The sequence below is a fragment of the Mixophyes fleayi genome, chromosome 1 (assembly GCF_038048845.1).
Source record: "Mixophyes fleayi isolate aMixFle1 chromosome 1, aMixFle1.hap1, whole genome shotgun sequence".
NCBI lineage: Eukaryota > Metazoa > Chordata > Amphibia > Anura > Limnodynastidae > Mixophyes > Mixophyes fleayi.
Genome location: NC_134402.1, coordinates 345,245,492 through 345,256,083, shown reverse-complemented (window position 1 = coordinate 345,256,083; position 10,592 = coordinate 345,245,492). Strand labels below are relative to the sequence as shown.

General features: G+C 41.7%; 1 protein-coding gene across 6 annotated transcripts in view; it reads left to right on the top strand.

Annotated features, from left to right (window-relative positions):
- Nucleotides 1-1,813: 1,813 nt before the first annotated feature.
- LOC142161533 (E1A-binding protein p400-like) overlaps nt 1,814-10,592 on the top strand; it is a 109,831-nt gene continuing 101,052 nt past the window's right edge. For all 6 annotated transcript variants that reach the window (XM_075217252.1, XM_075217276.1, XM_075217268.1 and 3 more), the window contains exons 1-2: nt 1,814-1,920; nt 4,825-6,180. In XM_075217252.1, the coding sequence (XP_075073353.1) occupies nt 4,864-6,180 (1,317 nt within the window). In that variant the 5' untranslated portion in view covers nt 1,814-1,920; nt 4,825-4,863. The remainder of the gene's footprint in view (nt 1,921-4,824; nt 6,181-10,592) is intronic.

Sequence of the window (10,592 nt, the reverse complement as noted above, 5' to 3'; positions counted from 1 at the left end):
GGGTGACATATGTGAGAACAGCTAGTGGGCAGATGGGCATGTGTGAGTGAAGTTGGTGGGCAGCGGGGTACATGTCAGTGTGTAACAGGTGAGTGATGTCATGTTTTCTTTTCTTTCATTTGTTTTGTTCTGAAGTCTAGCATTTGGAGCCTCCCCTCTAGATATCCTGTGTTTGCTCCTGGGCAGCAGTGATGCCTGGACAGCATTCTGCATCAGACATCAGTGCTGCGTCAGACATCTGGACTGCATTGTAGCCAGCCAAGAGGAGGTAAGAGTTATTATTTTTAAGTGTGTTAGTGGCTGGGAAATTAGAATTTTTTTTTATTTGGGGGGTGGGGGGGGGGCGGCAACCTAGGGCTTTGCCTAGGGTGCCGGGCAACCTTGCACCGGCCCTGGTTAAAGCTAGAACATATTTTCTAAAGCTTAGCACGTGATAGATATTAAATCAATAATCATACAATTTTACCCTTACAAGAGTATATTAAGGAGCATAAATACAGAATGCACCACTCTACAGTGCTGAAAATATGTCATGTGTTTCCTAAAAATCCTGTGTACATTTAACGCCTGATCTAGAGCTGGTTACAAAGTGGGAATAATTTACACTCAAAAAATGTGAACAGTAACATAGTGTATTCACACCCATATACTGAGGCATATTGCAAGATCCACGCAGTTCTGCACAAATATCACAGATGCTTACATCCCACTTGTGACCATGTTTTATCAATTTGTTTTATTTTTAACTTAGAAATCTAATACAGCAGGTAAAAAAATCCCCATCCCATGTAAGAAAAAAAAAGTTTTGTTGAAACAGACACACAAAAGCATAATATATGTCCTTAGGATGAAGAAAGCATCAATCGACATCAGCAGGGCAATTGCAAACAGCCAATCACAAGCAGTTCGCTTGTGCTGAAAACTGTCATCATCATCTATTTGCACCAGTCCCTGGTCACCTACAAGTAATCCAGCTTTCTAAGGCATATATGAGTGTTTTCACCCGGTCAGCATCCGTTCACATTTTCGCTAACACATCCTAACTGTACTTGGTCTACATTCCAACGCTGGCATCCCACCTTTTCAGGTGCAGGCTGGCTTAAGTGGCATAACTGCGCAAATCTGAATGGGTGCATATGCAGGCACAGCGCAAATCCACGTTACATATACATACTAGTGTAATACTCTGCTTCAGCCCGTGTATAAATTTAGCATAGGAAGCAACAGGGCCATCTTAACAACATTATTGGCCCCCGGGCAAAGCAGTGTACTGGGTCCCCGAGATATAGATATTGCTCAGTGACCCTTGTAGGGTTTTTTTTTGCAGGTTTTTTTCTTTTGCAGGATTATTTATTCTCATTAAGAGCCGTGCCTATGGGAGACCCTTTTCCGTGGGGCCCCCGGGCAGCTGCCCATCGTGCCCAATGGAAAAGATGGCCCTGGGAAGCAATGCTTCTTAGGCTTAGGACTGGTAACACATTGGTAGCAGAATAGAGTTTTCAATGTTATCTTGAAGGATGTATTGTCCCAGTAGTGTAACAGCTTGCAGTCGGATTAATATTGCATGTATCTGTCATGAGTATACAAACAGCTTTTGTCAGAGCGATCATTTGTTTGATGTTATACTGCGTTTACCTTTTAGTTTTAAGCCTCATACGAGTACACAGACTAAAACATGTAGTTAGTCCATCTGATAATAAAATCCACCCGATCTATGGGAAATACTTTTGTCTTCTTTGCTTTTCCTATCTCCGGGACGGAAAGAGAAATCTGCGGCACAGCGCCCTCTAACGACAAACTTGTGAACGAATTCTCTTGCGCTGTCCCTTCTCGGCCACCGTGAGCGGGGGATTCTCCCGAACCACTGGCTATCTTTTGTGAGTGTTGCGGGTGGGGAAGCATCGCTGGAGCGGATTCGGGGTGAGTGTGGAGGGGGAGAGCGGGGATGGAGAGGTCCAGGGCGGTGTCGGGAGAGCCGGGCTGGTTGTCGGGGAGATGTGTGTGGCCCGGGGTTTACAGTGAGGAGGAACTTCCAGAACACAAACTAACAACGTGTGTGCGGGGCTTCCTCTTATGTGTTCGCCATAGCCGGGCACCTCTGTGCGTGTGTGTGTATAGTGCGGGCCCGGGCGTGGAGCACCATATGCACATCGTGGCTGGGGGAACACCCATCCCTGCCCTCCGGGCCTGCACTGCATTGCTCCGCAGCTCACAGGCCTACCCAGGCCCAGACGGCAGCGCAGGGGTTAGTGCGCCCCGGGTCAGCGTGTGCCGTGGCCCGAACCCCACTTGTAATTAGTTTCCAAGAGAGGTATCAGCTCGCAGCTAAAAAGTATCGGGCGCAGGAGGGCTCACCCCACCTTTGTCGTGCAAGTGACCGGGGTGCTGGGTGACAACACTCAGTCTCTGCTAAATATACAAGTCCCGAGCATGCTGCATTAAGTGATAGTAACTACACCATAAAATCATTTCCTGGTTGGTGTCTGTGACTTTAATGTGCACTGCAAATTGTTTATTATTTCTCCCACGATCAAGTTTGTTACTGGTAAAGCTGGGTACACACTAATAATCGGCTCAAACAGCCGACATACGACCACCTGTTCTGTTCAAAAGTCGGGTCAGTGTGTGCAGTGACAGGATGGTCGAAAGTCTGCCCAAATGGATGATTGTCGCCTCATTTGGTTGGTCGTACCGTTTAATATTTTCGTTCCAATCTCGTTTCCGCTGTGCAGTGTGTATAAACTTCCGACCGATCCACAACAGTGAGTACGAAATTAGTCATTGCTCACGACAACATGGCTGTAAAAAGTCGCTAAAGGGACGTCCGCTCTTCCCTTTATCGTCCTAAACAAGGCTAGTGTGTATGCAGTCCATGGACCGAGCGATCGGAACATCGATCACATGTAAAATCGCTTGGCATAAAAAGTTGGTCGAAATTTCTGTAGTGTGTACCCAGCTTAACATTAATGGTGCTGCACGTCACCTATGCTTGCTCCGCAAGTGGATACAACTACCATCTGCAGTTGTTTTCATGCATAACATTATATATATAATAAAAACCCAAATGCATAACATGATATTATTTTGCTGCTGCTGCTGTGAGAGGGGTGATGCAATTTCCCCATCAGCTTTTTTTGTTTTAACTCAAGTTTATCATTTGCTTATAAAATAAGAGCAAGTCAACAGTTTCTTTAAAGAGAATTGCTGGTTGCCTCACAGAGACAGTTTTACTGTAACGTTAGAATACACATATTAAATATCTGTATTTCTTGAAGGCTATGTAGCAGAGATATGCATATAGTCAAAGCTAAATATTTACATTTTGAACAGGGTGGCCTCCTAGAGAAAAACTTTTATTTTAGCTACTTGCAATGTATTTAGTACTTTGTTATCATAGACTGCAGTAGACAGGATTTGTTTCAAATTGTTTAGATTTATTCTCCCATGTCTGTGATGCATGTACCCCTTATCTTTTTCATTTTTCTTTTTTTATTGCTATTGAATGGCATGTTTCTTCAATTATGTGGATGATATGTCAATAGGAGCAGATCAATCAAGTAACAGCTGATACAAATAAAGGCAGAGGAATTAGGTTCACTGTTCAGTGCAGGTCTTTGTGATGTTAAATCGTTTTGTGTCAAAAAAGATACCTTTATTGGCTAATTCCAAAAAAATATTGTATTAATAATTTTTTGGGGTTAGCCAATAAAGTTATCGCTCCTATAATACTTTTGTCTTTTTTGACACGAAAATATTTAACATCACGTAGATTTTTCTGGCTAACACGGTACTGCAATAATAATAATAATAAAATATTTTTTTGCTACTCATTTTAACAGTGCAGGTCTTGTTAGTGCTAAGCAAACATCCTTTGTGACTGGACAAAATGTTTTTATTGTCAACATAGTTGATAACTTATCTTTTTAAATGTAGTAAGCAATAGAATTCCCTGACAGGTTTAAAAATGAAATTCACTGGAATTCTTTAATGCAAAAAATCATATCCATAGCTCTAATTACCCAGTGTATTTGGGGTCATTGGTCCAGACAATTCATTTTATTGGGCCAAAAACATTTTTTTTTTCTCCCTGTGAGTATATCCACTTGAATAATAACAGTAATAGTTGTCTAAAATAATTGATGGGTTATGTTGAAACATAATTAAACATTACAATTTTGTTTCTTTAGTTATACTGTTGCATTAATGTTGAAAATGTTTTTTGTTTTTTTTTCACTGATTTCCAAAATTTAGCAACATAGTTTCTACAAGGTAGCAAAATCTGGCTGCTTATTTTTTTGACTAGGAGAAAAGAATTTAAAAGACCAGACTCGCTTGACAGGTCTGCAAATTTCCGGCACAAAAGTAGATATGTTAAAAGTGAACTTAAGGGTCTATTTGACAATAATGGACTTCCAGTTCCAGATTTGTTAAAATAAAAATGCTAAAATGTTTAAATATATAAAATAAGTGAATTGTACCATTCTGATTCAAAGAAAGGCTATATTTAAATAATAATAATAGTAATAGTAGTAATTATAATAATATCCCCTCTGCTATTGCCATCCTGAAAAAAAAGGCAGCACTTGTACTGCTGCTGTCCATGATAAATAGAGGCCCCCGGCGAATGCTATGGCCTGTGGCGGACCAGGGCTTTGGTATTTTGGGAAAATATGGAGAAATAGGGACATCTTTTTTTTTTTTTTTTTTTTTAACGCTGTTCATTTTTAGTAGCATTGTAAAGATTAATGTATAGTTCCAAATGTGTTGCTTCATTTCTTTCACGGTCTGACAGTAATTTTATATTTTTAACTTAATTTTTTTCAGGATTACATACAAAGAACCTTGCTTGGGGGTGGGGTTATAATGCCCCATGGTAACAGTCCCCAAGATACTCATACTCCAACTCAGCCACCTAAGAGCAGTTCAGGGAATGATGGCGACCAACAAAGGACTCAAAAGAATACCTCTCAGTCTCCTGTCCCAACATTTGCACCTGCAATTAGTTCTGCCGGACCTCAGTCATCCAGTTATCAAATACAGCAACTCATAATGAGCCGCAACCCTGTTGCTGGACAGAATGTGAACATTACACTACAAAATGTAGGACAAGTGGTAGCAGGAAATCAACAGATAACTCTGACCTCACTGCCAATAACAAGTCCAGGCTCTCCTGGGTTCCAATTCAGTTCTCAGCCAAGGAGGTTTGAACATGGCTCTCCATCTTATATTCAGGTTTCTTCCCCAATGTCTCAACAAGTCCAGACTCAGAGCCCCACACAACCCAATGCTGTGCCAATCCAATCATTACAGGGTGTCCGAGCAGGAACTGCTGGAGCTAGTTTGGGAATGTGTAGCCAGAGCCCAACTCATGGCTTTGTAGATGCTGGATTGTTGGTGAGACAGCTCAGTCTGGGTCCTTCCAGTACTGGGCACTTTGTTTTTCAGGAAGGATCTGGAATTACTCAGATAACACCGGGCACACAAATGCATCTTCCATCTGGAACGTCCACACCAGTACAAACACGCACTCTGTTGCACTCCAATTCACAGACTGTTGGCTCCGTGCATCAGTTTGGATCACAAAATACTGTGGCGACTGGAGCTGGTATACAGACATTGGCTACTCCAAGCCACATAACAACCACAAATATACCAACACAGATAAGCAGTATTATACAGGGACAGTTCATTCAGCAACAGCAGGTTCTCCATGGACAGCAATTGGGCAGGACCTTCAGCTTTGATAGGACTTCTGGAGGAATGATAGCTGGTGTTACTGGAGCTTCTGCTTTTGGGATAACATCGCAACAAACTCCAACAAGTCCATCACGAGCCACTGCTCCTCAGGGAATCTCTAGCCTTTCTCTTACTCCAATAGTAAGCAGTACCTTAAAAAAGCAAGCTAAAAAGCTTGACGAGATCCCACCTGCAACTGCTGAAGATGCTCGTTTGAGAAAACAATGCTTGGAACATCATTGCAGAAATATAAAGAATCTAAAGGAAAATTTCAAGGAGTATCTGATTGAGTTGTTCTTTCTACAACACTATCAAGGCAACATGATGGATTTCTTGACATTCAGGAAGAAACCTACAATTTTATTGCAAGCATTTCTAAGACAAAATGATTTGGATCTAGAAGAGGAAGAAGTGGAAAAGAGTTCTCTAGTCATCGCTACTCAGGTAAGATTCATTATGTTCTCTATGCAGATGTCAGATAGAGGAAAACATGGTTGGGATCTGCTGTACTTGATTTTCCAAACAAGTAAACAAAAGATGGCCTGTGAGCCACCTGTTCTTGAGCCTCACGTTTGACCACTCTATAGACCCTCTTAGTGATCCTTATTGCAGAGCATCGGTGTACAGCACTTGCTTTGCCTAAGCACAATGATGGTGGGGTAACCACCAAGTTAATGGAATGGCCAGACATTGATGTATTTAATCAGAGTCGTGCTTTGATAATATGCCACTGCTAGTGCAAATGTAATGGCACCTTTGTGTTATAATGCTTATCTGAATTGGTTGTAAATATTAATGCTAGGATTATGTATTGACCACTTTAATAATGCATTTATATGAATTACACTCAGTGGCTAATATGATATGTGGATATCAGTTAGACACCGAACTGTCTTTAAGCATGTGACTTATTGTAGGTGGTAATGGATGCTGAAAATTGACATCTCATTCTGAAAAACCTGTCATCAATAGTACAACTGAAATAAAAGTATAATTTCAATGTAAACTTATTGCTCATATTTATAAACTGTCATAAAACTGTCCTCTACTCTTTGGGACATACTTAATTAGGTAGGTCTGGCGATCGCGAATACAGCACAAAGTGCCAATATGGTACCGCAACATTGCGGATTTTCCTTCACAACCCAATGGGATGCGCACGCAAATATGCAGTTGCAGTAACAGGAAGAGTGCAGTTGCACGTAATAGCGAACGCTAATTAAATATGCCCCTTAGTATTCTATTTCCTGTGATAGTGCCTTAGTATAGTTTAAAGCCGCACTACCACCTAAAGTGAATATTTCTCTACAACACTTTTATGAACGTTGGTTTGAGCGGTATGATAAATGAGAGGCCTTAATGTCTGAGATTGTGGCCTCTCTTTGGTGCTCCTGCTTACACCCCCCATGCAAAACATCACACAGCCCCAGGGGGCAATACTTGGCAGCCTATTACGAACATTTTAAATGAAAAAATGCAGATGACCCAGCCCAAAGTAGCCAACTATAGGACCATCCCGAGGGGCAGATGCCCCACTGACCCTGCACAGCCCGGTGTTCAATTGCAACTGTGTGGGTAACCTCAGATGACAGAGAAAAAGTTGCATTGATCATGGAGGTGTAACTGTAATGTTTTGCGTACTCTGTATGTGATAGCGCAGCTTTAAATAAGCTGTTGGGGTGGGCTGATAATCCTTTGACTCTGGGAGCCTATCTGGCTGTAAAGTAGAGTCATGGCATTTGCATACAGCACATGCTGTCTTTCTATGCTTATTTATGGGTGAAAGCAGCATAGAAAAACACAGTTTTTTTTGTTTTGTATACATTGGGCTAGATTTACTAAGCTGCGGGTTTGAAAAAGTGGGGATGTTGCCTATAGCAACCGATCAGATTCTAGCTGTCATTTTGTAGAAAGCACTAAATAAATGAAAGCTAGAATCCCCACTTTTTCAAACCCGCAGCTTAGTAAATCTAGCCCATTGTGCCAAAAATTGCTTTACTCAAGATGCACTGCTAAAGAACTGGGCCAATTACAGGACGTGGGCAGATCAAACTGTTGTGTGAACTAGTTGTTTCTGAAAAAGATTACTTTTAAATTGATTCAATTGCGAATGTGTGTCTCAATTGTACATTATTATTATTGTACAGAAATAGTTTGTACAAGTTGGAAAAAAAACCCGGTGCTTTCAGTTTGTTCTCTCAAATTTTTATTCCTTGACCTATTTTTTATATAAAAAAAATATTAAGAATGTTTTGATGCTAGATCCATTTTCATAGAAATTGCTCCTTCTGTAACAGTGTCTGCTGGAGAGTGTCTAATACCACACTTTTACAGTAGTAGTACCCTATGCATTAGGGCTTTATTGGTTTAAAACCCATTTTAGCTATAGTGCTATTGTGAAGTCATCACTACACAATACCTCTACCTTGCACTATGTATGAAGTGACTGTTTTGTACTTAAGTTAGCCTCTCTACAATGTAGTATAACTGTACTTTGAGGAATCCTTACCAGTTCATAAGTAGTCCGCATATCTATCCTAGACATTTCAGTAGCCTGATAAAATGTAGCTGCCTTTTTTTTTTTTCTTTCTTCCTTTGCGTGTGTGTGTTATTATCTATGTAAAGTTACTCACATGTTGTAGCTAACAAAAGCTGTCTTGTAGTCTTTTGGTGTCTCCTTTTTAAAACTTACATTGTGGTAGGCATATAAAAAAGTGTTTCCCGTATGTTCAATTCCTTAGATATATTCAGCAAAATACATTCCTGAAATGTACTTGTGTATTATACATTGTGTTAATAGTTATGTTCTTTTAGCTAAAACTGCTTCTCCTTCATTTATATTACAGGGGAAATGTAAGCTATCATTTAGTATGGTTTATTTAGATATAAATGTTCAGACAAAGACATGAACATTATGGGGTATATTTACTGGAGTTTATTTACTGTGGGTTTGAAAAAAGTGGAGACGTTGGCTATAGCAACCAATCATATTCTAGTTATAATTTTATTTAGTGCATTCTACAAAATGAAAGCTAGAATTTTATTGGTTGCTATAGGCAACAACTCCACAGTTTCAAACCCGCATTTTAAATATATCCGTATAAGTCCAACATATACTGACATCCTAACATGAATGATAGGTGCCCACCACTTACAAGGCTCTCTCCAACTCTACTGCCCCTTATATCTCTAACCTCCATTCACACTCCTGCCCGCCCCCTGCGCTCGGCCAACGACCGCTGCCTCTCCTCCACTCTTATCACCTCTTCCCACTCCAGAATCCAAGACTTTTTCCCGTGCAGCCCCCCTTCTCTTGAACGACCTCCCTCGTTCCATCCGTCTAGCAGGGGCTAGCTGCCGACAGCTGCACACTGTGCAGGTCCGTTCGGCAGTGACAGTGTGCTGCCCGGCTGCTCTGATTGTGTTTTAAACACAATCAGAGCAGCGGGGCAGCACACTCACTGCCGAGCGGACCTGCACATACTGTGCAGCCGCCGGCAGCCTTGGGAATCAGAAAGGGGGCGGGGCCTAAATCCTCCCCTGGCTCGTCCTCCATTCTCTCCTCTTGCCTCAACTGGCTCCTCTTGTGCCTGGTCTGTTTACCCTCCCTTAGGATGTAAGCTCGTATGAGCAGGGCCCCCCTCCCCTCCTGTCTCCATACCTGTTCTTCCGCTCCGTCTTTACTGCATATGACTGGCCGGAGTTTCTGAAGTATTGGTACTTTTTGTTCATTGTTCTGTATGGTTTCACCCTGTATAGTCTACTGTTAGTACGGTGTGCGGCGCTGCGGATACCTTGTGGCGCCTAACAAATAAATGATGATGATGATGATAATATTAACTTGGGTAAAAATATTGCTCAGCTATCGACTATACACCAGTAGTCCAATCATAAAAATTATCATTAAAAAGCTGTGAGTACAGTCTGTACAAAACATTAATGGTCACTTATACAACTGCAGAAATGCATTCCTGCAATGCAAATAAAGCTTTGTGCCTATTCTAGTAATATTGTGCCCATCTCGTCTAACATGACAAGATGGGATAGAACACAGAAATGTGCAACATTTGTCTCCTAATGGAATGAAAGTGTAGAGAATTAGGGTATACTTTGCTGAATGGGAGCTAGCCCCAGTACTGCACCTCAATGCAAAAACAACATTTCTCTTTCATCCTATCTAAGGGACACTGCTACCATGGGGTTGTAGTGGAGCGTGATGGAGTTGGCACTTAACTAGTTAACTTGTTACTTGTGACCTGCTGACAGACCCCTCTTCTCTGCAACCCCTTTTAGCCCCTCAGTGTAGAGGAGTTGGGCTTACTTTATTACTGCTGGCATAGTGTAGTAGGGTTTATTTTCTTTTCTTACCCGTCTCTTGTTTTTACATCGTTAAATCACAGTCTGCTTAGTGTGCGATTAGGATCCGCATACTGTGTTAAAAAAAATAAAAATGATTGAGAAGCCGCAGGCTGTGTAGGGGGCGGGAGGCTCTCACTCTCAACGTGGATATCGAGAGTGTGAGACTGCGACAACGGCATTATTGTCACACTTGTTGGTACCTGCGGGTGTAGAGCGCTGCGATTTGGAGCGATGACGCCCGCTATCTTATGGCCGCTACCAAGTTTACCCTTCAGAAAGTGGGGGAGGGGGATTTAGGTAAACAACTACATAAACTATTGATATACGGCAGCAGACCCAATGGTGCACTTAAATTATGGAAGTGTCACACATTAGGGCTAAGAGAGCGACAGCTGAACTAGAGGAATGCAGCTAGATGAGAGAGCTCCCTCTCCCCACACAGAAGGGGGTGCAATGTTATCTCCTAAGATCTGCCCGGGAAAAGTACACGTACACTT